Below are 27,753 nucleotides of genomic sequence, written 5' to 3' on the forward strand. Positions count from 1 at the left end.
CTGGAGGTAGCCTGTTTCCATGGTAACTTCCGCCTCTGGGTTTCACAGTGATCACCCCAGCCAGGCTCTCCATAGCCTCGTTGCCCAGACAACAAGAAGGGGCATGCAACCATCTGAACCAGGAGGAGGGGCAGCCAGGCCCCCACCCCCACCTGCACCCCGTACCAGGAGAAGGAGCAGGGCCGGCCACCGACCGACACAGCCACATCACTGCCTGCATTCAGGTGACTTCCCTCGATGCCAATCCAGGTGCCCCCTGACAGAGGCCCGCGGGAGGGGCTCACACGGTAGAAGGTTGGTGTCTGCAGGAAGAGGGAACTTGCTGAAGCTCTCAGGAAAGTCCCCCGGGGGCCACATGGGGACAGGCCCCACTTGGCCTGCTTACCCCTCCAGTTCCCCAGACTAGGAGCCCGCATGCCCGGGAGCTGCACTTCAGAGGCAGTACTCCCAGGTTTCTCAGGCACAGCCCAAGGTAAGCCAGGGAGCCCTGGAGCTGGCCTAGGCAAGGGAGGGGAGGGGCGGCACCCAGGCCATGGAAGAGCAGTGGCAGAGCGTGGCCAGACAAGGGGCCCTGAAGAGGCACAGGAGCCCTCAGTGGCACCCTCTCAGAGCAGCAGGGAATAGTGAGAGAGGGAGGGCGGCAGACTCACCACAAAGGTGAAGCGCTTGGGTGACAGGGCGCGGTAGTGTGGTGAGCAGTCTCGCACGCACACCTCCACCAGGGCATCGTGGGCCCGCACGGAGCTGGCGTCCCCGATCTCACAGACGATCCTGTGGGCAGGCGGGCCTCAGGGGTTGCAGCTGCCCCGCCCCGTCCCGCCCCGCGCACACCCAGGGCTGTACTCACTGCTCCGCACTGATGTACTCGCTCTCCACGGGGCTGCACAGCACCTTGCCCACGCGCACACCCAGACGCACATCCTCAAACCGCAGGCCCAGGTTCTCACCTGTGATGGTGAGCCGCGTGCCACCCTGCCTTGGGCCCGTCTCGGGGGACAGCTGTGGGAGGCAGAGGCTGGGGTACAGGCGTCCCGCCGGGCGTAGGGTTTGGGGTCGTGTGGAGCGGGGCATGGGGTGTGGGGCAGGGCTGGGGGCCCTACCTTAAGGATCTTGGGGTCGGCGCAGCGACTGCTGCCGTGACGCGCGTGCATCCAGGATGCAGGTGTGTCGGCCGCGCAGTGGTGTCGCAGGGAGCAGCGGCGCTCAGCCACGCACCATCCGCATTCGAAGCGCGGGTCGGCCTTGAGGCAGAGGCCGCAGCTCTCGCGCAGGGCCGGGCACTTGTAGAGGTGTGCTGCGGGGAGGGGTGCGGTCAGCTCGGGCCTGCCCACTGCCCACCCCGCCCGGGCGCCCACTCACCCTGGATGTTCTGTGGGTTGTCAATGACGAAGTTGCCGTTCCACACTACCGACAGGTTCACTGGCAGGTCGCTGACATCGTTCCCCTCGTAGGAGTACTGTTGGGTGATGGCGAGGTCAGGCTTCCCAGCTAAGCGGCCTCCAGGCCGGAGCCTCAGGTCCACAAAGCTGCCAGGGTGCTAGCTCCGGGAGAAGTTTCTGCAGCCACAACCGCTCCCTCTCCACCCTCACCCTACACAGGGCTTCCTTCCTGGCTCTAGAGGTCCCTCTCTCCAGCCTAGCAACCATGAGGTGCCCTTCCAGGGGAACCTCTGTGCTTCCCAGTCACCTCTGTGGCACCCCCTTGGAGACCACCTCCAACCACAGGCAGCCTCTGACCACTCCCTGCAGTCAGCCAGGCTGGGAAATCAGGACTCCCAGCTGGCCCTAGAATACGCAGCAGCATGCTCTGTGAACCTCAATATCTTTGCTGAATGGGCCAGGAATGCCCTGCCTTGAGATGGGAGATCTGTGTCCCTGGACTGGGGCATAGACAGGCAGAATCACTGTCAGGTGCAGCCCTGCTCCCCGTCCCCTCCCCAACAAGGCTGGGCTGGGCCCAGGGGAACTGCCCCTCCCAGGGAGCCTGGCTAGGGCTCCAGCTGTGCCCGACTTTCTGCCGCGGATGACCTCAACTCTGTTCCCGTGCTGGGGCGGTGCAGGGAGCCCAGTGTCTCCAAGGGGCGGCCCGGCAATTCATCATTATTTTATCTGCAGGAATTTAATTGGATCCTATCAAATTCCCCGATACTCCCTCTTCCCTTTAAACACAGCTGAAGGGAAGATTAATGTGGGCCTGGTGAGAAGGGAGGGTGGGGAGGGAGACGCAGGTGGAAGGTGCAGGGCGGGCGAAGACTTGGTGATACAGCAGAAATGTCTGGAAAGGCTGGATGGCAGAGGGAACTCCAGATAGCTGTGGTGGCCAGGAGTGATCCTCATGGCAGACCTGCAACCCACCCTGCCCCAGGAAGCCTGTTGTGACCCTCCAGAGCCTACCCCACGCTGCTGGGACAGACCAGGAGTCAGCCAAAGGGCTCCAGACCTCTGACCCCATCAAGGCCCTCCCCAGGGCTTCCAGGGGATGGGGTCCAGCCAAGACCTTGTCGACAGACCAGTGCCCCACACAACAGCCCAGCCACCTGCCCCTGCAGTGAGTTCCTGGAAGCCCACAGCTCCCTGGATCACACCCGTCCTGAGCAGAAGGTGAGACAGAGGCCTGCAGGGAGTGCAGGACTTCAGCCCAGGCCTCCAACTGCTGGGCAACTGGGCCCCACTTCCCCACCACTCAGGGAACAGCTGGCTCTATAGAGATCCCCTGTCACTGAATGTACTGCACCTGACAGTAGAGCTTTTCAAACACTATTGTGTCAAATCTGAAGGTCCACACATACCCTTCTAGGACCACAGGCAACACCCGTCTGCTAGTGTGCAAGTGCGGGCCAATGGGAGTGTTTTCTGCATTTGGCCAGGGATGGACGGAACCATGCGCTCTGGCACCCTGACCTCTGCCCTCCGGGAGCCACAGTGATGAAGGCTGGCTGCCACCTGGCTATTCCTGCACACACTCAGACCTGACGATCAGCCCATGCCTAGGACCCACGGAGACTGCAGTGTGCGAGTCCCATGAGTCTGGCTGCTGTCCACTCCCACACTCAGGCTGCTCCTACCACACATCTGGGTGTTCTCAGCAGCTACCAGGACAGCATGGGCCCCTTGCAGCCCACTTGCCCACATGACCCAGGCACATCTAAAGGGCCTGGCAATGGCCTGGGGAAGCCAGGAGTGGCTTCTGACTCATCAGAGATACATGTGAGCACGTGCACTGCCCTTTGTGAATAAGCACATGCCAGGACCCAGGGCCATGAGGATAACCGGCCCATTCCTGCTCATGGCCCCCAGCCCCTGCCGTGGCCACCTCACCGAGGAATTCTGGCACTGCAGGCTGGAGCTGTTGAAGCGCAGGGCGGTGACACGGGCCGGGCTGCCTGGGATGTGGAAGAGGCACTCATATCCACGCTGGCCTGACTGTGGCTGCGGCAGGTTCCGTGCAGCCAGGGTGATGGGCTTTACCACTCCTACTGGCACATAGATCTGGGTGGAGGGCAGGATCTGTGGGCAGTCCTAGGGATAAGGAGAGTTTGGCTGAGCCCGGGGGTGGAGACCAGTGAGCAAGGTGCACCTCACGGCACTCCAGATGTGCACTGGGCCTGTGGTGCTCCCAGCCAAGCACCAATGTGCCCATTTTATGCACTGGCAAACCAAGAACCGCTGGCTGGGACAGTGACTGCATACTGTGATCCAGACAAGCTCTATTACCTCTGGCCCCTGAATGCCCTGCCCCATGTTCTAGGACCCCCACCATTCCAGAGACCAAAGGAGCCCCATCTGGCCAGCAGCTGAAAAGGCTCCAGAGGCAGGAAAGAGTGGGGTTCTGGGGCTGCAGGCTCTGCACTGGGGGCCCAGGGAGTGTATAAAAATAACCAGAGCCCAGCAGAAAAACAGGCCTGGCCTCTGGGGCCAGCATTTCGGCAACAATAACTGATGCAATGGCCCGGCTTCCTTGCAGCATGGCTGCTGCTGGCCTCAGGAGATGGTCCCTTGGGAACACTGAGAAGCTGGGCTTTAAATAGGGATGCTGAAAACAGGCTGTAATCCCCAAGCCCTGCAACAGCCCCCAAGGCAGGCAGGCAGGCCCAGGCCCAGCTCTGCAGAGATTTTCCAGGACCCAGGAGGGGGCCTGGACTCTGGCCCAGCCCCTCAGGAGCTCCAGGGAAGCAGAGTTAACAAGGCCCAGCTAGGCAAGCTGACCACTAATCTCTGGGTCTGCAGGGATGCTCCTGTGTCCACCAGGGAGAAGCAGGTGGTGGCACCTTGCAGCTAGGGCCACTGGCCCCAACTTAGGGGCTGCACTTGCAACTGTGTGTTCCCACCACAGCTGCAGCCGGAAGGCACAGGCACACACAGTGGCCATACCTATGCCACACCTCCCTGGCAGTATGAGGTGCACCCAGTGACTCTGCATGCTGAGGCTTAGGCTGGAGTCTCACTGTGACACGGGCCTTGTCACCCTAGGGCCCCAGCCATGAAAACGGGTGGCTCAGGGCACTGAGACTCCTTTCAGTCCAAGCTAGGCTGCCTGTGAGCTCCGGAGAATGGTCAGTCTGAGACCAGCTGAGCTGCCCCCACTGTCCACCCAACCGAAAAATGCCCAGAGGAGCCCAGGCAGCTCAGCCTGCAGCAAGCCAGAAGGCAACTACGGTGAGGCCTGGGCTTCTTTGGTGCCTGTAAGTCCAGGAAACCTCTTGGCACAAGACATGAAGCTGGCTCACCCAGCGTGAGGTCTCAGTCATGGCCCACCCCTAGAACCCAGGTCCCAGCCAGGAAAAAGCACCACCCACCACAACACCAGTGTGAGTGTGTGGGCCCAGCAGGCATCGAGGCCAATGTGGCTGGCCCCTACCTGCCTGCCCCATCACCCTGAGGCTGGCCTGTCCCCTCGCCACCCCTGCCCTCTGCCAGGGGCAGGAAGCTGACTGGCTGCCTGGGCCACACCCGGTCCTCTCAAGTGCTCCCCACACCCCCACCCCATCTCCTCCCCAACACCAAGCTGAATGAGAACCCAGGAAGCTCTGCCCCCATGCGGCCCACTGGGTCAGGCCTGGGCTCAAACTCCAGTGAGCACCTGACTCCACTTGGCCCGATTCTGACCCAGGCCCACAGTGGCATGGGTCTCCTGGGATTAATGACAGTTCAGAGCCAGGTCCAACTGTCCCCAAAGGCTCTGAGTACAGCCTTTTCCCCAGTGCATAGTCTCCCAGGTAAAAGGCTGGAGGTCCCTCTTCAGGGCCAGGTCCAGTTGTCCCCAAAGACTCTGATTACAACCTTTTCCCCAGTGCATAGTCTCCCCGGAAAAAGGCTGGAGGTCCCTCTGGGAAACGCTGGGGGAAGACTAACCGGGTGCATTTTGCCAGCGCACCAGGCTCCTTCCTCAAGGGACCCCAGCCTCCCCTTCATGCAAGGAGTCTACAGACCTGCTCAGGTCTGGGAGCTGACTGGCAGGGCATACAAATGTTATGTGAAGACGCAAACCACACCCCGCCCTTTCTGCAGAGTCCAGAAACAGGCATTTCTAAGAGAAAGTCCTGACTTAGCACGTCTCATGAGCTCTGCTTTGGTGGGGGCTCCATGTGGGAGCCCTTAGGCCCTGGCACACAGAACCAGCTGCCCCCATGGGCTCAGTCTGGCGGCCCTTCCCATCAATATGCACAGGCCACTCCGCCTTCAGACAAAACACACAGACCCCAGTGTGCAGGCAGGCACAAGAAGGGGCCACAGAGACCCCCTCCCAGCATGGGGCAGGGGGTGGGCAGCGGCCTTGGGGGTTAGGCCTGGCTATCTCAGCAGGAAGCTGGATGTAGTATGCTCCTGTCTCAGGAGGTGGCTCGAGGAACCCACCAGAAACAGAGACGGAAAGAGGGCTTGTGAGGGGTGGGGACTGCCACTGGCCATTGTGCCCTGAGTCCGGGAGGACTCACGTCACGCCCCTTAGGAAACAGCTCCATAAAAATCTGGGACTCAAGCTAAAAAAAAGAGTAAAGTATTTGTGGAGAGAATCCATTCCCCACACAGTCCTGCGACCCCCTAGCCCAGCCCTGCCTGCTCTGCCTCCCCATGCCCTGAGGCCCAGGGCCACTACTCCAGGGTCCGTTTCCTCCACTCCCCAAGGGTGCCCCGAAGTTCATGGCATGGATGGGGAAGGCTCAGGGAAGGCCACCACTGAGGAATTGGGCTATCTCAGCCCCAAAACCACCCCAAGCTGCCCAGGGCCCTGCTACCATCCCTGACGACCACTGTGCTTTCCCCACCGCCTGAACCCTAGGCGGCTCTCAGCGCCAGAGCCAGTGCCTCTATACACCCACCCCACAGTGACTTCATACCCAGCTCTCCCTGGCCCGAGAGGCCCCAGGACCAGCTCCCGCCTCAGATTCCACCTTGCGCTCTGCCCACACCCCAGCATACCTTGCTTGGCCTGGCTCCTCGGGCAGGCTGCACCCCCAGGGAAGCCCCCCACTGTGTCCGTGGCTCCCACACACTCACTGTCATAGGCAGTCACCCTGACACAGGCACCGTGGTCCCTGCTGCCCCGGGCTACCCTCCACTGTTGTCCTGTGCCCTGATGTCATGCCAGGGAACAGAAAAGTCCAGTCCAGAGGGTGATGCTAGGGGCCAGGGGGGCCTCTGTGACAACGGACCCAGAGGAGAGAAGGCCGCCATGCAACTTCCTCAGCCCCCAGCCCCCAGTCCCCAGCCCGGCAGGGAAGTGCAGCCCAGCTGCAGCCTCCAAGGTCTCCCTGGCAAGCAGAATCTGCCCCCTCCAGCCAATGGGTGTAGTGTCCACAGCAAAGGAAAGGGACCTGGCTGCAAGTCCTGGCTCCACACCCACAGCCAGAGCCAGTGGGGGTGGGGGCCGCCACAGCTCCAGCCCCAGCTTCGCCACTCAGCGCCTGTGGGCCCTGGGTCCTGCCTTGTCCTGCTTCAAGTGCCTCAGGTTCCAAAAGGAATAGCCTGCTGCTCATAAAGCCAGTGCCTTGCCCAGCCCGGAATAATTACTACCTAATTACTAGCAATTACTACTCAGCGCCTGGTGACTCCAGAACTCACCAGCCTTCAGGCACATTAGGCCAGCAAGCTCCCCTGCCTGACACGGAGGCCTCTGTGCCTGCCCAGCCAGGCACCCGCACCCCAGGCTCTGCGCGCACCCGCTCTGCAGCCTGACAGTGCCCCCCGTTGCACCCAGGAGCCTGTGTCTGCAGCCCCCACACAGAGGCCCAGGGGCAGAACTCATCTGAGGCTTCTCCCCCTCCCTGAGTGTCACAAAGGACACCCAGGGGTCACCAACAAATACCACAGGCCTGGCTTCAGGCCAAGACAGTGACCCCACAGGCCTCCCAGCTGGCATCCAGGGTCACCTTGCTGACCCAGGCTGGTGGTGCATGCACCACACGCTGACATCCCAGACACCCACAGGCGCTCCCTGGGCCAGGCCTCAGGTGACATCCAGATGGGATGTTTCAACCCAATTCTGCTCCACCTCTGAAAACCTGGGCCTCACCCTTGCCCGGCCTTACCTCAGACACGTTGACACGGCCCTCCAGGAAGGCGCAGTCAGCCACGTTGTGTGTGCACACGTGGCGGTATTTGCACCAGTGGCAAGGAAAGGAGCCGTTGACACAGGACAGGCAGCTGCAGGGAAAGGGTGGGTGCTGAAGCCTGGGGACCCACAACCACGTGGGGTCACGCACGATCAGAAGGACACCGTGCCGCCCCTGCTGGTATTCATAGTGCCACCTCAGGGCCTTGGCACTGACTGCCCCTGGCCTGTAAAGTTCTTCCCCCAAACCTGAGTGTGGCTGCCCCTCTGCCTCCTCACACCTCCCCGACAGCTGGTCTTGCCTGCCCACCCTCCTGACCCCAAGCTCCCTTTCCTCTTTGCCGCTTTTTCCTCCAGAGCCTTGATCATCATCTGACTGCCAGCCAGGCATGGATACTCGCACCAGAAATGTGTTAGTGCAACTAAGGAACTTCATTTTAAATCTTGACTCCTTTTAGCAAACTTAGATTTAAACTGAAGCAGCATGTGCTGCCACAGAGCTGGACAGGGTCATGCACATCACCTCCCTGCAGAAAGCAGGATAGCCAGGGCAGGAGCTTGTCTGTTTTCCTCTGATACACCCCAGGGTCTGCCAGGCTGGCCACTGTAGGTGCTCTGCCCACAACTCAGCCTTGCACAGGGCTGGCACCTTGCCATCTCAACAGCCTCCAGGAACATACCACCTCCATCTCCTCTCCAGGATCTCCTGACCTGCCAGCTCCCCCAACCACCCTGCTTCTCCTGCAGCCCTTGGCCCCCTCCAGGCCTCTGCCCCAGAGATCCCCCACCCCACCTGGGACAGGAGATGCTGCATCCTGGAAATAAAAAGCCTGCCTGGCTCACGGCTGTTGCTCCACAAAGAGCTGTGACAGAGTCCATCTGTGAGTCAGTCAACAAACAAAGACATACCCGAAAAGCCAGGCACCTCCTGTCTCTGAGGCCAAACCCTACTGCCTCAGCCTGGGTCTTCTGGGTCAGGGAAGGAGTGAGGGCTCTCCTCTGGGCTCACAGTGGGACTCATGGGAGGCCCCCAACTACTCCCATCCTTCCTCTGAGGCTGGGGATACTCACAGCCAAAATGGGCAGCAGGCATAGCAGCTGCCTCCCAGACATACTCCCTGCCCAAGCCGGGGGACTGCACAGGGGCCAGCACCAACCAGAAGGGACCTGGATGCTACATCATCCAACAGTAGCCTCCCACAACCAGAAGCAGCAGGCACCCAGGAGCCGTGTCTGGGCCCCTGTCCAGGCCCCCAAACCAGCCCTCAGCTCCATCCTGAGCGCTTCCCCTCCACGCCAGTGCCCATGGGCCACTGTCCATACCACAGTGGCAACAATGCACAATGTGCCCTTGTAGCCATACACAGCCAGCTGGGGCCCTACAAGATCCCTGTGTGGCAGGCACTGCCGCCCACTCTGACTACTGCCCCCTGATGTGCCTGCCCCAGCCTCAGGAACCCTCTGCACTCATGGCCTTGCCCTGGTTGGCTCCTCTACCTGCAAGCTGCTCACACAGTGACCTCTCCTCCCTCCCGGACCCGGCCTTGGGAGCCCCAGTCACAGAATCACCATCTGCTGCCTGGCCACATGAGGGCAGGTCTGCAGACAGCGAGCACAGTGGGACCACAGGGACGGGGGTGTGGCAAGTAGCCCAGGTCCAGGTGGGCGGAGGGGCCCAGGGACACTCACGACTGGTGGACGCTGCAGTTGTAGAAGACAAAGTCCACAGACGCGAACTTCTTCCCTGTCTCCTTGGACTTCAGGTAGAGTTTCACCACCCGCTGGTCTCCTGCAGGAGCAGCATGGCTGAGTCACCAAGACCGCTTGCCCAGGACCCCCGCACAGGTCTAGTCCAGACAGGGGAACGACTTGCCCGGAGACCCTCCTAGCTGCCACCATCAGTCACATCAAACACGCGTCCAGCCCCCTCAGCCCCCAGGTGACCAGGGCCTGGGATCTGCCCTGCTTGCCTCCTGCTCAGTAGCATGAGGGGTTCAGAACTTCGAGACTCTCCCCAGGCCCCCAGGCTGCCTGCTCCTGGGGAAGAGCCTGCAGAGCGACTGTCCAATGGACTGTGGCAGCCAGAGGGGTCGTGTACCCCAAGTCCCCATGACACTGTCCCCCACCAAACCTGTGCCACACATGGCCCACCCCTCACCCGCTCCCACCTCCAGCCTGCGGCCCCCTGCAAGACCCCAGGTATCTGCCATGTGGTCCCTTTATCCCGCCTACTCTGCCCTGCTCTTCCACTCTCTGGGTCACCATGGGACACCTAAAGACCTTAACGCCAGAAGGGATAGCAATAATTATGGTAGCGGAGGTGAAGTATGCTCATGTGTCTACATCTATTCCTACTGTAAATATATGGTGAGCCCATAAGATAAATCCTAAGAAGGATATATCCACTGTCCACCTCCCTGGCAGGAAGGCTCTCGCTCTGGCTGCATGCCTGGAGGGTTTTCTCCACTCCCAGACCAGCAGGTGATGAGACCCCCCCTCCCATATCAGCTGTCAGAGTGTCACCAACATGCCCTTGGAACTGAACAAGGGAGGCGCTAAACAGGCGGCAACTGGATTGCAGCCCTGGACCTGGCCAGGCAGCGGGCACCACTGTGTTGGGGCCACTCACCCTGGCCCCGCGTGATGGGCGCCACCTCCCGGGCGGAGGGCGAGCGGCAGTGGATCCGGCCATCCTCCAGGACGCTCTCAGATTCTGTGAAGTCCTCGAAGGAGCAGTTGACACCAGCTGAGAGGTCAGGCACATTCCAGGCCTGCAGCACGAGCTGGGTAGACAGAAGGAGGCGCGGTGAGCAGGGTCCCCATGGCTGTCCCCCACCGCTTACCACCTGGGGTGCCACACTTACTGGGACCTGGGACATGGTGACAGACACATTACGAGGCTGCACAGTCAGCTGCACGCACTGCAGCAGGTCCGCTGCAAAGCGCTGGGGCTCGTCTGCTCGCTCACAGGCGTCCCGCCTCGAGCAGCTGCAGGCAGAGAGGTTGAGGCTGGGCGGGTGGGGAGACTTACAGGGCTTGCATGCCAGGCGGGACTTGGGCAAAGAACTCGGGGTGGCTTGCCATGCACCAGGCTCCCCCTCCCCACTGTGAGACCACCATGGCCCTCCCCGACTGCCCCTGTCCACCTGTCCAGACTCACATGCTGTGCAGGACACACCAGCCACAGTGGGGGTCCCGTGACCCCAGACACAGCTCACAGGACGTGTACTGCACACAGCTCTCCACAGGCACCCGCGTCACCTGGGGTGGGGGAGGTGTCAGGCCCCTCCAGTACCACCCCAGCGGTCCCAGCCATCCTCACCTCTGACTCCCTACTCTGCTCTCCTTAGGCCCGGGGAGGCCCTGCACTTCTCAGTCTATTCAAAGGCAGATCTGGCAACCCTGCCCTGGCCAAGCCAGGTCGCACAGGTCAGGCCTCTGCCCTGGAAACCCAGGGGGCAGCAGCCAGAAAGAACAGTCCATATGGGAAAAACCAATCAAAGAAGCACCTGCAGCTTCAACCGGAGTTCCTCTCCATCTGTCTGGACTCCATCCCAGCTCTGAGCTTCCCCAGGGATCAACGGGCTTGGCGGGTCCCAATCCCAAGCTCCAATGCAGGTCCAGACAACACTCAGAGGGGCAGGCGGGCCTCAGCTCACTCTGACTCCTTGGCTCAGCCCAGTATCCCAGTGCCCACGGAGGCACGTCCCTGAGGTCCCCAGGAAGGCAGAACCCCACTGTGCCCAGGAGGAGCGGAGGAAAAACGAGCCAGCCGCAAGCGGAGGGAGGCCTGGCCTCAGCTGGTGTGCCCAACCTGGCCCCACCTGCCCCATCTGCCCACCCTCCAGCTGCCACGAGGTTACTAGGTTGGGTCAAAGGGCAGGGGTGGACTCCAGGCAGACCAGGCCAGGGACTCAAGTCCATGGCCTTACAGAGCTGGGCCAGGCATCAGGCTGGGTAGACCAGGCCAGCCACAGCCCCCATGGGCAGACCCACTGGACAGAGACCCAGCCCTAGGCCTGAGGACTCAGGGGCCCAGCACACACCCCAAACTCTCCAGTGACACCTGTCTCTGAAATCGCTCTTTCACACATCTGTTTCTGTGGTCAGGAAGTCAACAGGGGAGGGGTGGGAATTCCAAACCCAGCCCAGGAAAACATGGAGGCAGCAATGAGGCTGTGGGGCCCCTGGTGACCAGACCAGTTCCCCTGCAAACCCAGTCGAGGCAGAGCACAGACCGGCTTGAAACCACTTTCACCAGGAGCCACAGATGCCCAACTTGTGATGTGGCCCCACCCCTACTGCTCTGTGACTGGGGTTCCTGGTAAAAGGGCCCCCACCTTCAGCCACACCGTCTGACTGGTGCAGCACCCACCTGCTTCTCAGTCATGGCGTAGAGGTACTGGTGGTTGGGGCTGAGGACGAGGTCTCGCAGGATGGGGCTGCCCTCCTGGGCCACCACGCTCTCATAGGCCAGGGCGGGCCGGCCACTGGGGTTCGAGAGGTCCACCAGAATCTGCAGCAGCAAGGGGTCCTAACTGGGGCTGTGCTGATACCTCCCTGACCCAGCTCCACCCCCCATCGAGGGTCAGGAGTCTAAAGCCCCTCCCCGAGCTGCCCAGACATGCATGAGCGACAGTACCAGCGCCAGCCATACTCACTCTCCACATCCCCAGCTCCAGCCTCAGTGCAGGGCAAACTCAGACCCCAACAGGCCAGTCTAGGACTCAGCCCCTTTATCAGTCAAGAGAGGCCAGAGGGTATTGGGGCCTGGAGACAACCACAGCCCAGCACCCACCATGGAGCAGCACGGCCACACCCAGGGTGAAGGCTACAGGAGTCCCACGGTGCCTAGCCATCCCTGGGGCCAGGCTGGGCTTTTGAAGGAGGGATGTTGGTTGTGGGGGGCAGAGGCCAGGGTTCACAGGAAGTCTAGGGCAGTGGACCAGGAGACTCCAGGATGGGGTGTCCTAGGGGTGGGGGCATCCCAGCAAGGCAGTGGAGGAGGATGGGCGTCTCATTGGCATGGAAATGTATTCCAGATCCCAAACAAACCAGGCGTTAATTAGCCAGCTCTTCTCCTCCGCAGCTTGCGATGCTGCAAGTATTTTTAGTTGCTTTTACCAAACAAATGTATTTAATTAACAGAGAGACCCAGGGGGCTTTCCAGAGATGGGACTCTTGGGGCGTGTCTGCCCAGCTCTGAGTCCAGGGCAGGCTCTCAGGCTGCGGGCTGTGGCCTGCTTCCCCTAGCCTGACCCGCTCCTGCTCCCGCTCTACCTCTCCACTTCCACTTCAGGGCAGAAGCCTGGGCCCAGACTCAGTACCCCTCCTCTGTGTCCTCACGGTGACAGGGCAGGGCAGGTCGGGGGCAGCAGGGCCCAGCGAAAGCCCCTGGTTGGAGCCCGATCCATCAGGCCTGGGCTGAGGACGGCCAGCCAGGGTGGGGCGCTGTGTTTCTGGGCCAAAGAGGCTGTCGGCTGGGAGAGGGGGAGGGCTGCATTCCTGAGCGCCGCCGGCCACCCCCTACATCCGCTCAGCTGCCTCGCCACCAAGCAGGCTTAAGTCAAACCAGACCCGGAAGAGTGGAGCCCAGAGCTGGGCAGGGGAGGAGGCGGCCAGGATGGGCCTAGCTGTCCTGGCGGCAGGGCCATGGCCCACAGCCTCTGGGAGGAGAGAAGCAGGGACAGCAGGCGGCCTAGGGGCAACCAGGCCACAGCCGCCCAGCACCCCTGCCAGTGGGGCCTAGACGGTACCCACACCCGCACCCAGTGCACCTGCACCTGCCTGCCCTGCAACCACAGCAGGAGTGGGAGTCCTTGTTCAAAATGACCACTGGCCTAAGGCCTGCCCGATGGACGCTTAGGATGCCAGCACCACAAATTCCCTGCCTTGCTCTGGGTCAGTGGCCAGATGGTAGGTACTCAGACCCAGGCGGATGCCAGCCAGGACCAGCCTCTGGGCCACACTGCCTGGGTCCAAACCTCTCTCTGCCTCTCGCAGACAGAGTTGTTGTGAGCATTACAGGAGGACCAGGCCAGGTGTGCCAGGCAGGAGCAGGGGGACCCAGGGTGGCCAGGCCCACAGCAATCACCACACCTGAGCAGCCAACCACACATCTGGGCCAGTGGCTTAAGACAGCCACCAGGGAGTGGGGGCAGGAAGGCGAGGAGGGCAGGACACAGACTGGGTGGAAGCTGGGGCAGGCGTGCCCAGTGCGCAGACCTGCAGCTCCAACTCAGAAGACCCCGGTTAGGCGCTGCGATTCCTCTCATTTCCTCCATCCCCACACCCCTGTGGATATCCCCAGTGGTTTCCCACTGTGAAGCCCAGCCCCAGCTCCCCCTCCCCTACCAGCACCAGGGGATATGGCCCCTGGCTCCTCTTGCCCCTGGCAGTAGGGCCTCTTCAGCCTAAGCTGATGGACCCCGGCCCAGCATGCAGGGAGCACTTGAGAAGTGTCTCAACAAGGACATGACTCGCCTCCCCAAGAGCCAGGGCCACATGACGCCAGAGCCTGACCCTGGCCCAGCCTGCCAGGCATCTACCCACTCAGGGCTGGGGGCACAGATGTCACACCAAGGGGTGAAGAAATGGGTCAGGGAAGGGCAGGTCCAGGGGGCACACCAGCTCCAAGGCAAGAAACGGTGGGTGAGGGGTGCAAGGAGGGGTCCCAGGAAGGGAAGAAGCCATAGGAGCCATGGGCTGGGCCCCAGGCTGCAGAATGCCCCGCTCCGCCCAGCAGCATGCCGACCAGACAGGTGGCTCTGACAGCTGCAGCCGGGAGCACACGCGTCCAGCTGTCCATCCGCCATGTACCCATCTGTCCACCCACCTGCCCGGCACTGGGTCACCCCCACCCCTTCACGCACACAGGCTGGGCCCAGAGAGACAGAGCTCCAGGAGAGGCCATGGCATGGCCAGTGTGAGTGGAGCATTGAGGAGGCTACTACGGCACAGCACACCAGGCCAGAGGATGGACGAGACATAGGCACAGGCCCCACACTGTTCACTGAGGCACCACGGTCCAGACTCAGCAGGGCCCCTGTGCACCCACACATGTTCTGCAGGGCATCCAGCTAGGACAGTGGTCCCCAGGACATGTGTTTGTGTTCTAGCCAGCGTTCAGGGTGAAGGGCCTGTGCAGCCAAGCCAGCTTTATCAAACCACACAGACAGGAGGTAAACTGAGACTCACACATCACCTGCCAGAGGAACCCTGGGCCCTGGACTCACAACTGCACCTGGGGGGAGCACAGAGGCTGCTTGCAAAGTTGGAAGCAGGAGCCAGCACCCGGCAGGAGGGCATTCCAGGAGAACCGGAGCGCAGGGGCACAGACGGTGGGCCTGAGGCCAGAGTGGCTGGCAGGACAGTGGGGCACATGCCGGCCAGGAGCCCACGTGCCGACGCCCACACCCTGGCCACAGCTGTCCACTCGCGGGCCACCCGCCTGGAGGCAGCCCACCCTTGAGGTGGTTGGGCCCAGAAGCCCCTCCCACAGCAGCTGGGCAGCTGGCAGGGCAAACGAGAGGCTTGACGTGTCCCGGGCGTGGGGCCGGGCCACAGGCATGCCCTGGAATCCTCCCCCAGCTGTCACCTCCTTGATCTGCAAATCTTTCCCCAAAGACCAACAGAACCTTCCACGACTGGCCCCAACAGCCCGCCCTCCCACCTCCCAGCACAAACCAGGAGCTGGCGCTGTCCATGCATGCTGCCCCATGCTTGAGAGGACTCTCCCCTTTACCCAAGCGGCTTCAGCAGAGCTAGCAGCCTCCCTGGATATGGTCCTCGGCTGCACCAGGCCCCCACCCACCCCTAGCTGGGAGGACATGGGATGCCCCCACCTACTTCTGCCTGGACTGTCTAACCCTGGGTCCCTGTCCTATATGCACACAGGTGAGTTGACCCTGGGCTCTGAGCCGAGACCAAAGTGCAGTCCCAAAGCGCCGGGTCCCGAGGCCTCTCCGTGTCCGGGCCAGGCCAGGCATGGCCTTCACTCCTGGACTGAGCACCTCCCACTGCCACGGGGCTCACCTGACCCTCCCCACAGATAGGCCAGGGAGTAGGTCCACCCCTTTGCCCGTAGGACACAGCAGGCAGGGCTCACTGCAGGCCCCAGGCTGGCCCTGCTGGCTGTACCCACTCCCATTACCACCACAGCCCTGGCCAACTGCTGCAGGCGGGCAGCTGAGGGCCCGGCCAGGTCAGCTGTCCGTCCTGCCCAGAGCCAACAAAGGGCCCATTCTCCGGGCTGAGGGCAGGCGGGGGTGCCGGGAGGATGTCTGGGCCACCCAGGCTAAGTGCCAGGGCCGGCACGCGCCCCAGCCGCCAGGAGGCAGGGGGCTGCCCGGCTTGGCCCTGACCTGGCAAGGGGAGTTGCCTGGCTCTGCGTGCCCCGTGATGGCAGCCAGGGGCCCGGCCCTTCCCCTGCCTGTGAGGCGGGGATGCACCTGTGGAGCTGCCTCCTGGCTCCAGGGCTGGGAGAAGGACAGGATGAGGTGGGAACAGGCAAAGACCAGGGGCAGCAGCTAGGGAGGTGCCCATGCGTGGAGGCTTCACATGCCTCTCAGCCTTTCTGCAGAGGCAGCTGCCAAACCCGTCCCCAGCCTGAGGGGGTCCCAGGAAGGGCTGCTCGCGGGGCAGGAGCCTCTGCTGCCCTCACTTCTCAGGACCCCCCCAGGGCGCAGAGCCCACCTGCCCCTCCCCTTCCCAGCCAGAACTGCACAGCTGAGATAGGCCCCAGTGAACCCACTCCCGGACCCTCCTCACCCCTCACAGGACTGCCCCTTCCTCCGGCTGTGGACAGGTTCTAGGCCTCCTTCCTGGGTCCCCACCACTCTCAGAAAGGCCAGGAGGAACTGGATACTGGAAAAGCAATTAGTGATTTCCTCTTGGCAGTAACTGGGTAATTAAAACAGGATTTGCAGGAAGCACGAGGGCTGGAATCAGGCTAGACACACCTGTTGGAGGAGAGAGTGTCCCAGGAATCCCACCTCTTCCACCCCAACCCGGAGCACAAAGGGGAGAGCAGAGACTGAGGTCAGGGTCCTGGCAGGTGGAGGACAGTCAGGGCTGCCTTAGACAGGCTCCAGCCTGCCCCAGCAGCAACCCCTCAGCAAGGAGTGGACCTCCCCAACCCCTGGTCTCATCTGCCAACATCCACCTCACAGAGTTGTGTGAGAATTCAGGAGCTCATGGTTTCAAAGGGCATGTCTGCTTGGCCCTGCTGCAGGGCAGATGTGCACAGCTGCCTGGGGAACCTAGCCCCAGCTGGTGAGGCCACGGCTAGTGGGAACCACCATAGACTGCACCGCCTCAGTCACATACCACTGCCTGGGCTCCAGGCTAACCTGGGGCTTGGTCACAGCCAGACTGTCACCAGCACGGGTCCTGTGGGGACGCAGGCAGCAGGGACCATCTGCCCCAGTGTCTTCTCTCAAACCCACCAGCAGCCTGGTGCTCTCTCTCCTCCATCCTGTGACCTCAATGCCACTTCCAGCTCTGACCCTAGTGCCACCCCATGGTCCTGGGCCCTCAAAGACCCACATCAGCACCTACCCCCACATCCAGCTGGTCCTGCCACCTTCTCTGGTGAAGTGACCCACCACACAAGCACAGTGTGCCCAAGGCAGCCCCTGAAACCCCAGAAGGCACAGTGCGGTTCCCAGCACCCACGAGGGCACCTCTGAGCTTTGGCCCTCCTGTTCCTTGTCCCCAGAACACCCTTCCAGCAGACCACCCAGCCCCCTGGGTTGTTCCAGCCTCCATACCCACTGCGCGCTGGCAGGGCCTCCTACACCATGGTCTCTGCTGTGGTTGGGACCACAGGCCCCATGTGCCTGTAGGGGAAGGTGACTGCCCAGTGCGGATACTCAAGAGGCCACCCCTGCCAGGCTGGCCATGAGCCCGAGCACACATAAGACGAGGCATGGGGAAGCCACTGCTGCCTCCATCTTATCAACGGTGTTGAGGGACCCGTGCCCGGGCTTAGGCCTGACTGGCCAGGGCCCTCCGTGCGTGCCCCATGGGTGGCCCTGCCAGCCGCTGGGAAGCGGAAGGGATACTTATGCACCCTCACACACCACCAGCTCTAGGACGGCACTCATTATGCCCACAGGGCAAACAGGAGGTTTGTCGCTCCCTACATCCTCATGGCTCGGCCCACAGTGGCCAACCACATCCAGGACAGGCAGAAAGGGGGTGGCACACGCTCACCAGGAAGCACAGATGTCGACAGGTTACCGTGCATGGCCCCCCAAAGGGGACTGGGACTGCTGGCCTGGGCAGGCAGTGGCAGCACACACTCAGGCCCCACAGAGAGCAGCCACGACAGGCAGCTGGCTCCGTCCCATCCCACCAAGACCACTGGCGGGGGCACAGCAAAGACGGACCCCGTGGCCCGCCCCAGAGCACGTGCTTCGTGCCCGTCAACCCCGCATGCTGCCGGGCACTGCCACAGGCCCCCACCAAGTCCTTCAGCAGCAGCAGAGGCGGTCCCAGAGAGTTAAGGCAGAACAACACAGAGGCTCCACAGCCTGGCTTCCAGGCTGAAACCCAACAGAAATCCATCCTTCTGCCACGGGAATCCACACACAGTCGTGCTTACAACAGGCCTGCAAGGACTGGCAACACCACAGCCATCCAGAGTGGGCAGGATGCACAGGCATGTGTGCTTGAAACACACAACATGAGGACATGGCACGCACCACAGCTGCCCACAGGTAAGGAAGAGTCTTGCCAAACAAAAGATGACGACTCAACCCCAGAGCCCACATAGCAGCACACAGCATTGACGGAGCCGGCCAGGGCGGTCACCCTGGGAAGGGAAGGACCAGGAGGGGCTGCTGGGGATGGTGGGTACCTATGCTCTCCCGTGACACACCCCCATGCTTCCATGTGTGTCACTTCCATGTGGTGTCTGTTACAGGCTGACCATGCAGGGCACGGGACCCTCCTGCAGATTCGGGAGTAGGCTGCATGCTGCAGGCGCAAGGGGCACATCCCCCAAGAATGCCAACAGTGCAGCAGAGGCTGTACCTCGGAATGACTGCAGGCTTCAAGGGCAAGTCACTGAAATCAACTCCCCTCGTCCCTCACTCAACAACACACAAGATGAAACTCAATGGTGGGGGACAGCAGCCTCCCCATGGTGGGGCTGGGGGCTCAGTCCTACCCTGCACCTCCCTTGGGTCAGGGCTGCCTGTGGCCAGCACACTTCTTGTCCCCCTGGCTCCAGCTCTTTCAGGACGGTCTCCTACCACATCCCTGGCACAGACCCTGACAGGGAGGCTCACTGCAGACCTGATGAGGCTCAAGCTGCCAACCCCACAGTGGGCACCTGCCACCAACTGCCTTGCACTTGCGTGGGCTGTGAGATGCCACTCAACTTCCAGAACTTATAAATTCCAAAATCCTGCCTGGGGTCCAAGGGGTATGAGGGGAATACAAAGAGGCCTCTAAAGCATGCTGAAAGCTTCTAGAGCAGCAGGGCCTAGGGGGCAGGTGTTCCTTGTCCCCAGGTAGCCTAGGTACACAGCAGGTGCTAATCTATCTGCAGAGGGGAAGATGGCCGGGTGGAGGACACCTCCAACACTGTGCAGGGCTCCAGAGGCTTCACTCCAGCTCCAGGCCCTGCAGGCCACCATTCCCAAAGCTCATGGATGGCAACTAATGCCACAGGCCTCCTAAGCACTTCAGAGACCCAGCTGCTGCAGGTCCCGCAAAGTGCTGAAGAGTGGTGTGGACCAGGCAAGCTGCAGGAGGTGCCGCAGCATGAGTCCTGAGGGCCCATGAGCACAGGGACAGGGGCCAGCCAGGCCAGGATGCACACAGGGGACTGCAGCTGCAGCCTCCGTGCAGGGACCGCCGCAGGGAGATGCTGTGATGGCTCATCAGGGGCCAGCTCCAGAAGGAACTTGGAGCCCCAAGCCTCCCTGGGGTATGCCCAGACGTATCCAACACCCAGGGAAAGAAACCAAGGCCCCAGAGGAGGGGGCTTCACCAGGGCCATGCCCCATAACCCAGGTGGGTGGCTTCCCTGAGCTATTCAGGGCCACAGTGCAGGTCCTGGTGGCCCAAAGGGATACTTGAGTTGGTCCTGTTATACTCTCTTAAAACGTGGATTCGTTGCCAACATTTAATAATCAAGAGATCTCACACAAAACACAGGTTTCCAGAATCTCTTGAAAAACCGGGTGCCCAGGCAGTTGGGCCTACATTTCCAGAATGGGCAGGCTGGGACTCAGACAGAGGCAGCTCCTTTTGCCTTGCAGCAGCAGCAGGACCAGAGCAGGTTGGCCTCGGGTGCCCCTCATCCGGCCCACAGGGCAAGGCTCTCCCCAGCTTCCCTCTGTAGGAGGATGGCACCTGCTCTACAGGAGGCCGGGGCCTGTGCTCTCCCCTCCCATGGGGGTACTTGGGCTGATGCTACAGGACCTGAACCAGGGGCTGCTCCTGGGAGCTCCTGACACGGCCTGGGGTCCCCAGAGGCCACGAGAGGGGCTGGGAGCAGGGCCCAGGAAGTTCGCTGAGAGAGGCACCCCATGGGGAGACGCTGCCTCTGTGGGGGTGGGGCAGGTGCCAGGCAGGGCTCTGGTGAAAGGAGCGGGACAGAGGCAGGTCTTAAATTAATTGGCTACAATTTTACACAACAGTTTGGCAGGGGCTGGCCTGGGGCCAGCCAAGTCTCTGGAGCTCCCCAGACACTTTTTAAAGTCCGGAAAGGACCGGCCTGGGAAAGACAGGGAGTGGTCAGCCTGGCAGGCCTGCCCCTGGGTCAGGCGTGGGCTGGGGGTCCCCAGGGCCCAGCTCCAGCAGACCAAGTGGAGAGGGCAGGAGGCGGGGCCCTGAGCTCTGAGAGCATAGCTAGGCCAGCTGCCTCAGGGGAAGAGGAGCCCTATGTGAACAGGCAGGAGGGAGCCCCGGGGGCCCGGCCCCTCCCAAGGCCCTGAGGGCAAGAGGGAGGCAGGGCAGCCTGGGGGCGGGGCTCAGCATGGCCCTCCTTACCCTGGCTCTGGACCCTGGACCACAGCCAGCCCCACACACAGGCTGGGTCAGGATGACAAGGAGAGACAAGGAGAAGTGAAGTTCTGCTGCCCCCAGGCCAGGTCAAGAAGAGGCCTTTGTGGCCGGCAGGGAGCAAGCGTCCTTCACAGCGGAGCAAGGCCAGAGGCCTCGCGCTGGAGTCTGCAGGACATAACAGAGCCAAGGCAAGCAGAGTGGGACTCGAACCCAGGCCCCAGGACAAGTGAGGGTAGATCCCCTCCTCCTGGCCCCTTGCTCCAAACCCAGAGCACCCTCTGCCCATGTGGCCTGTGGTGGGAAGTTAGGCTTTGAAGGCCCCACGGTAACTAGGTAGGCAGAGCGGATGGAACAGGCACCCACTCTGAAACGCACCCACAGCAGCAGCGCCCCCAGCCAGGTCCGAGGGCAGAAGCTGGCCAGACAGCCAGGGTCTTGGACTGTAGCACAGGTGGGAGTGGGTGGTGAAGGGCTCCTCAGAGAGGGGGTCACTGAGAAAGGGGCCTAGCTCTCGAGGCTAGCAGAGAACTCTGCCCAGCCTCTTCCAAGGAACCACAGAAAGGGAGGAAAGAGCCAGCAGCCCTGAGCACCTGCCTTGAGCACTCAGTTTCCCCACCTGTAAAACAGATGACAGGCTGCTATGAGGCCTCTGCAGGGTGCTGGCGCACAGTCAGCACTCATCACACACCCCAGGCCACACAAGCATGCCAGGTCCGCATGGTACGAGGAGACACCAAGGCTCAGAGAGGCTAGACGGCTTGCTCAGGGCCACAAAGTGGGCGGGAGAGGGCTAGGACCCACGCTGACATGCAGCCATTAGCATGACATTGAAGTTCAAAAACCCTGCACGGGACATGCCCAGCTGCTGGACAGTTTGAGAGCAGGTGGATTTGGGTGAAAGAGTACAGGTGACAGGTTCTTCACTGACATGACCGTGTCTGCATCCAGGGGGACAAAGCAGAGGTGTGCCTTTCCTGGGGGGGCCTCCGAACAAACTTCCGACCCAAGTCCCTGATTACAGATTCTGCCAGGCCAGGAACCCTTGGGCACAGCTGACCCTAGATGCTCCCAAAGGGTGCCATCCACTTGCACATGGCCCACGGCACCCAGCCCAGACTTATTTGGGGGTGGAGGGAGGCGGTACACAGGATGGGCGCTGGGAGGCAGGTATGAGCACCTAGAGCCTCTGAGAACTTGGGGCTCTGAGGGGTGGGGGCCCGGCCAGGGTCACCAGGCAGGAAATAGCCATGTCAGGCCCTGAGGATGCAGCCTCCATCTTCCCAGCTGCATCTTCCAGCAGTTGCCCACAAAGCCAGACTCAAGCAGGCACCTGGTCCAGGAAGCAGAGGACAGGCTCCACCCCTGCCTGCCTCCCTGAGAATGGCCCTCCTTAGGACTCGGGGTAGGAAGGGGAAAATTGGGAGAAGGAGTGGGGGCAGGAGGGAGGGGAAGAGTTGGCAGAATCTCATCCCAGAAGCAGCCTCTTCCCATAGATGGGCCCAAGCCCAACTCCGCAGTTCCATGCTCCATACCTCAGTTTCCCTCTGTGGGACTGGGGTGAGGAGGCAGGGAAACAGGCCAACTGGCACCCAGAGGAACAGCTGTGCGTCCTGCTGCTCCCCCAGCAAAGCTCCGACCTAAACAGTGCCCCTGGGGCGCAAAAGAGTGAGTGCTGGGCAGTAGGAACAGGGTAGGGTTAGAGGAACCTGTTCACTGGCTGGATAACAGGCTCTGGGGCGCCCCACGAAATGTCTCTAAGGTGCTGCACTGGGCTTCCACACAGGCAAGGCCCTCTGCCTGGCAAAACCTACCCCAACACCCACCCCATGCGCTCGAGAGCCCTGTGTGCCTCCCAGTGTGAGGAGACGGAGTGCAGGCTGGGAGGACGGAGGCGGGGGACCTCATACCAAAGCCGGAGGGCAGCACCCTACATGGGGGCCAAGAGGGAGGTCACAGCAGAGGACCCGACTCAGGGGTCACAGGATTTCCCTCATCAGCCTCAGCCTCATAGCCAATGTGAGCAGAACCAACAGGACCCCAGGGCACCCCCACCCTGGGGGGCCTATAGTCAGCAGCTGGGCCCCCATTGGCCCCAAGACCACCAGCAACCCCCACCCCAGCCCAGAGCCTGAACATCTGGCTCATTTCTCAGAGGGGAAGTTGAGGCTGCAGGGGATCCCCCCCCAGAGATCACAGAGCCAGGGAGGGGCAGGACTCCCCACCATTCCCAGGGCAACTACCATGGCAGAGATGGGAGGCCCCCTTCCCAACACTGGGCACGGGGCTGAGAGCTGCAAGCGCTGGCCAGCCCCCAGCCCAGCCCCACTCGCAGGCCCACATCTGCATTGGCACCAGCCTCTGGTACCTGTTATGCACCCCCAGGGCCCACCACTGCCCACTGGGCTGCTGGGGTGCCCACGTACCCCCACCCCTCAGTCTCTCTGCGAGCTTCCTCCACACCAGGCCAGCCTGGTGCCCACCCCAGCCCAGGCAGCTCCCCTCAACCCATGCCCTCCAGGAAGCTCTGCACTGCCTCTGTCCAGCCCACCGTTCTGGAGAAGGAAAGGAGAACCCTGAAGACCAGACAGCCATCCCTGCAGCACCCAGCCCTCACCTTGCCACCGTGGGGCCAGCCCAGGGCTGCGTGCTAGAGCTCCTCAAGCACCAGCCAAAGACAGGTGGGGGCACTACCCTTGCCCTGCCCTTGGCCCAGTAGAGGGGATGGGGAGAGGCAGGGCCAAGGCCTCCGGCCCAGCAGAGTGCTGAGGCAGCAGACACTGGATCTCCTGGCTGGGGAGCAGGGCCCAGAGGGGAGGGGGCTGCGCAGGCCTGCCTTCACCACCCACACACAGCAGCCTCCCCAGGAGGTCAGCAAGTGCCCTTGGAGAGCCGGCCCCAGCCTCAGCATCCCTGGGCCCCTGCACAGGCTCCCGCGTGGTCTCAAAGTGTCCTAGATTAGCAGGCCCGGGGCCAGTCATGGGCAGAGGCACAGAGGGGAATTGGGGCCCTTCAAGGTCACTGGGCCCAGTGTAGGGCAACATTCCCCCTGCCCCCCATATGTCAGATCTAGCCTCCCACAGCATAGAGCTGCACTGGGCCCGCCACCTGGGACGGCCTCAAGCCTTTGCTCCTGCTCCAGGCAGGGACTGCATTCCAAGCCCCCTCCTCACCCCACCCGACCCAGGCCTGACCTTGCGGATGCGGCCACTTCGCGTGCCGGCAAATACCACAGTGCGGCCCTGGTAGTCATAGGCAGCCACGGCGGTCAGGCCATCATCCTTGTCCACGAACAGGGGCGTCCCCTCAATGGTGACTGTGCCCCCCAGGGGCTGGTTGAAGTCCTGCCCGCAGAAGTCATCGTCGATCTGCAGGGGCTGTGGGAAGGGGCAGGGTGAGAGCCACTCCCTGGGCGCCTTCTCCTGGAGGACTGGGCCTCCCTGGGCAGGGCTGGGAGTGCAGCTGTCTTTCTAGAGAGGTTGGGGGTAGCCCCCAGAGGAGATGTGCAGACAGAGAGGCTTTAAGACAGGAGGGAGCAGGTCACACCTGAAAGGCAAAGGGCGGGCTCCCAGCTAAGAGCGCGAGAAAGCAATCAATAGCTTGAGGTTCTGGAGCAGCTGGGGGCCAGCGTGGAGGGGGTGCTGCTCCACCGCCAGGCCTAAGGAGAGGGCAGGGCAGGCAGGGAAGGGGTGTGGGGAGAAGTGGGGCAGATGGTCCTCGTCTGCAGCGGGTTCGTTGGCAGAGGCCAGGCTGCTCAGGAGGAAGGAGCAGGGGAGGCTGGGTCAGGGCTAAGCCACACGGAACGAACAGGTGGGAGGGGGCAGTGGGAACTGTCCCCAGGGAGGAAAGAGCAGGCCCCAGTCTTGGGGCAGGGCACAAAGACAGAGTGTGGTGGGGCTTCACCCAGGCTCTGCCCCTCCAAGCCTCAGTGTCTTCATCTGCATGGTGCAGAGAAAACACATTCCTTGAAAAGCCAAGGGGAGGGTAGACAACTGCATCTGCTAAGCACACATGGGCCCTGCTTCACACAGGTGGTGAGTGTGAGACGGAAGGGCTGAGGAGCCCTTGCAGTCCCACTCTGCCCTGAGGACAAAACCAGCATCACCCTCAGGTCAGACATGGGAGACTACAGCCAGAGAGGTCCAGGCCTTCCCCTGTACCTGGCCTCGGGGGTCCCAGGTCTGGACCGAGTCCCAGCCCCTTCACTTTCCACCCTAAGCAAGGCCTGTGCCCTCTGAGCCTGCCCAGGAGTGTGAACAAGACGCTCCCTGAAAGGCAGCAGCATAGAGGCCCAGCCCCAGCTGTGCCTTTGGGACAGGTGCCAGGGGGCTGTGGCTCCCTGGAGTCAGGGTCACTTTCTCTGCAAGGTATGGACTATGGCCTGCACCAGAGCACCATCAGCTCCCACTGCTGGGCAAAGGCAGAGGCCCAGCGGGCAGGTGCCACCAGGGCCATGTGGGGGATGCAAACGCTCCATGGAAATGGTGTCTGGGCTCACCTGACAGGCTCTGGCCCCAGCCTCTCACTTGCTGTGTGACCCATGGCAAGTTACCCCACCTCTCTGATCCTGTAGGATCATTTGTAGGATGGGGACAAGATAGAGCAGGCAAGCACCAGGCACAGGACCAGGCATGTGGCTGGCCCCTGGCTGACCGGGGGCTGTGGACTATGCCAGCAGGGCCTCGTCATCCCATCTTCTGAGGCACCAGAGAGCTTCATGGCTGGAAGCAGCCTTTGGGGCTAGCACCCTGGGTCCAAACCCACTCTCTGGGGGATGGCAAAGGGCAGCCCCACCTAGCTGAGCCTTTGGGACGGCCAAGCCAAAAGCCAGGCCGAGCACGCAGCAGGCACTACTGAGCATGCATCTGACACTGATGCTGTCATCCCTGGAGGGAATGGGGCCGCAGGAGGAGGGGCGCCCCTGCCATACTCACCGAGTTGATGCAGCCCAGCTCCTTGTTGAGCAGCCATGGCAGAGAGAGCTTGCCCTCGCCGCGGTAGCAGGACTGGATGCGCTCCTTAATCTTCTCCTTGATGGCCCTGAGTGTGAACAGGCACAATGCTGACTCCTTGGGCGGCTTCACACGGTTCTTCTGGCCCTGGGCGAACACAGTGAACAGCACATCCTCGTCCTCGGCCAGGCCCAGCTGGCGGGCAAGGGCACGGCCGGGCCGGCTCAGGTAGGCATCCTGCACCAGGCGGTACTCCACACCCGCCTGCTCGCAGCCAATGGGGAACTCGACATACGAGTAGAACTTGGGGTCGTCCACACAGAGCCGCACAATCTTGGAGGTGAAGAAGTGCTCGCCGGCAGCATCAGGTGAGGTCAGCTGTGTGTCCAGCTGCAGCGTGAGGTAGTAGACAAACTGCTCGCTGCGAAAGCTGTACACATAGTAGATGTCAAAGGCCGGAAACTTGGACAGCGTGTCGGACGGGATCTTGAGCTGTGATGATACAAACTCATCCTGGTATACGAAGCCAAACATGTCGGCGTCCTCCTCGTTGGCCATGAGCCGACGGCTGGACAGCGTGGGGAAGTACTCGGACTTGCCATCGATGGGCGTGCCCACGAAGAGCTTGGCCTGGCCCTGGCCCGGCGGCCCGGCAATAAGCACGCCCGCCATGCTGCCCGCCTCCCGCACGCTGGACAGGTAGTGCTCCTTACGGTGGTGTGGCTCGCCCAGCTTGAAGAGATCGTCCAGCCGCAGGAACTGGCAGATACCCTGGGAGGCGCTGCCACAGGCCAGCAGGCGGTTAGCGGCATAGTCCAGCAGCAGCAGCTTGTTGACATTGTCCGTGCTGCCTAGGCCATGGGGGCAGGACTGCACGCTGGGCGGCGGGTAGCACTTCTCGTTGTCCTCCACGGGGCCCGTGACATGGGCCCGCAGCAGCGTCAGGTTCCCCGACAGCTTATAGATGCGGTTCACTGCGCCCACATACACCTCGCCTGTCTGCTCGTGCACCACCAGGTGGGTGAGGCCCCAGTCACTGGCCGAGAATGTGCGGAAGGGGGGCTGCGAACCCCCACCTGCCCTGGGCGAGCCTGCCTCAGCCCACATGCCCAGCAGCGGCAGCAGTGACAGCAGCAGCAGTAGCAGGAGAACCTGCGGGCTCCGCGGTGGCAGCGGCATGTCAGGCTGGGGCCTTGGGCCTCGGAGCTCTGGTCCTGCTGGGGTGAGCATCATGGTGCCGGAAGCTTCAGCCCTGGGTAAGGGGCAGGAGAGGGCATGTGAATGCAGGCATGGCCCATCCCATACCATGATCCCCCAGTGTGAGCCCTTCCTGTGGCGGGCGTGCCCACTCCACCTCCAGGAGGCAGGACCTGACCCACCAGGAGGAGCCGGGGCAAACCGGGCACCTCCCTGGTCTGAAGCCCTATAAGCTGTGGGGTGCACCAGGCATCCCCAGGACACCTGGCAAGAGGTCACTCCGTCGGCACCTGTGCCCTGCCATCACTGGTGAAGGCCAGGAACAGGAAGGCAGGTGACAAGGGCCTGAGGAGAGCATCCCTCACCCAGAGCCTCCCTATACCCTGGGGAGCAGGACCCTCCCCACAGCTCTGTACTCCCAGGGTGGGCACCAGCTCCCTGCCTGAGGCTGGTGGGGACATACTCCACCACCATCCCCTACAGAAGCTTGACACAGATGGGCTTTAGTGCTCACTCCCGCCTCCACAGCCCTGCCTCTCCCCTGAACATGCCCTGACAGCCACAGCACAGGCACCACGGAGGACATGGAGGCCCAGGCCACACAGGCAGCAGTTCTCACTGTGGATAGGTGGCAGCCTGGGCTGCTCTCCATGGGACCCCAAGCCCCATGTGGGATGAAGCTTGAGAACTGCAGTCCAGAAGCCAGGCAATGTGTCCCACCCACAGCTCCAGCCCAGCTGATGGGTGCCCTGCCACACAGCCCCTTCCCAGGCCCCCTCGCCCATCCAGCCCTGACTCTCAGTACTCTCTCCAGGCTGTCATTCCTGCCCCCAGCCTCACACCCAACTCCAAGGAAAGAGGAATTCCTTCACAGGGAAGGCCAGCAGGTGCTCCCTGCACTTTACCCCTCCACAGTGACCCCTTCCCAGCCTCAGCACCCCATACCCACCAGACCTGTGTGGCCCCCTCCCACCTTGCTCCACATCGGGCCCTCACTTCCTGGTCACGCTCACTACCAAGGTTCATTGACTCTACCCCA

At 62.1% G+C, this 27,753-nt stretch overlaps 1 protein-coding gene across 1 annotated transcript in view; it reads right to left on the minus strand.

Moving 5' to 3' along the window:
* PLXNA1 (plexin A1) overlaps positions 1–26,870 on the minus strand; it is a 49,972-nt gene extending 23,102 nt beyond the window's left edge. Inside the window, exons 1-14 of the mRNA XM_050781563.1 lie at positions 25,500–26,870; positions 23,760–23,942; positions 11,924–12,064; positions 10,709–10,809; positions 10,413–10,536; positions 10,178–10,331; positions 9,238–9,337; positions 7,526–7,640; positions 3,318–3,518; positions 1,360–1,456; positions 1,101–1,294; positions 848–999; positions 651–771; positions 166–302 (exon numbers count right to left, since the gene is read on the minus strand). Of these exons, the coding sequence (XP_050637520.1) occupies positions 166–302; positions 651–771; positions 848–999; positions 1,101–1,294; positions 1,360–1,456; positions 3,318–3,518; positions 7,526–7,640; positions 9,238–9,337; positions 10,178–10,331; positions 10,413–10,536; positions 10,709–10,809; positions 11,924–12,064; positions 23,760–23,942; positions 25,500–26,825 (3,146 nt within the window). The 5' untranslated portion in view covers positions 26,826–26,870. The remainder of the gene's footprint in view (positions 1–165; positions 303–650; positions 772–847; positions 1,000–1,100; positions 1,295–1,359; positions 1,457–3,317; positions 3,519–7,525; positions 7,641–9,237; positions 9,338–10,177; positions 10,332–10,412; positions 10,537–10,708; positions 10,810–11,923; positions 12,065–23,759; positions 23,943–25,499) is intronic.
* Positions 26,871–27,753: the final 883 nt, after the last annotated feature.

The sequence above is a fragment of the Macaca thibetana genome, chromosome 2 (assembly GCF_024542745.1).
Source record: "Macaca thibetana thibetana isolate TM-01 chromosome 2, ASM2454274v1, whole genome shotgun sequence".
NCBI lineage: Eukaryota > Metazoa > Chordata > Mammalia > Primates > Cercopithecidae > Macaca > Macaca thibetana.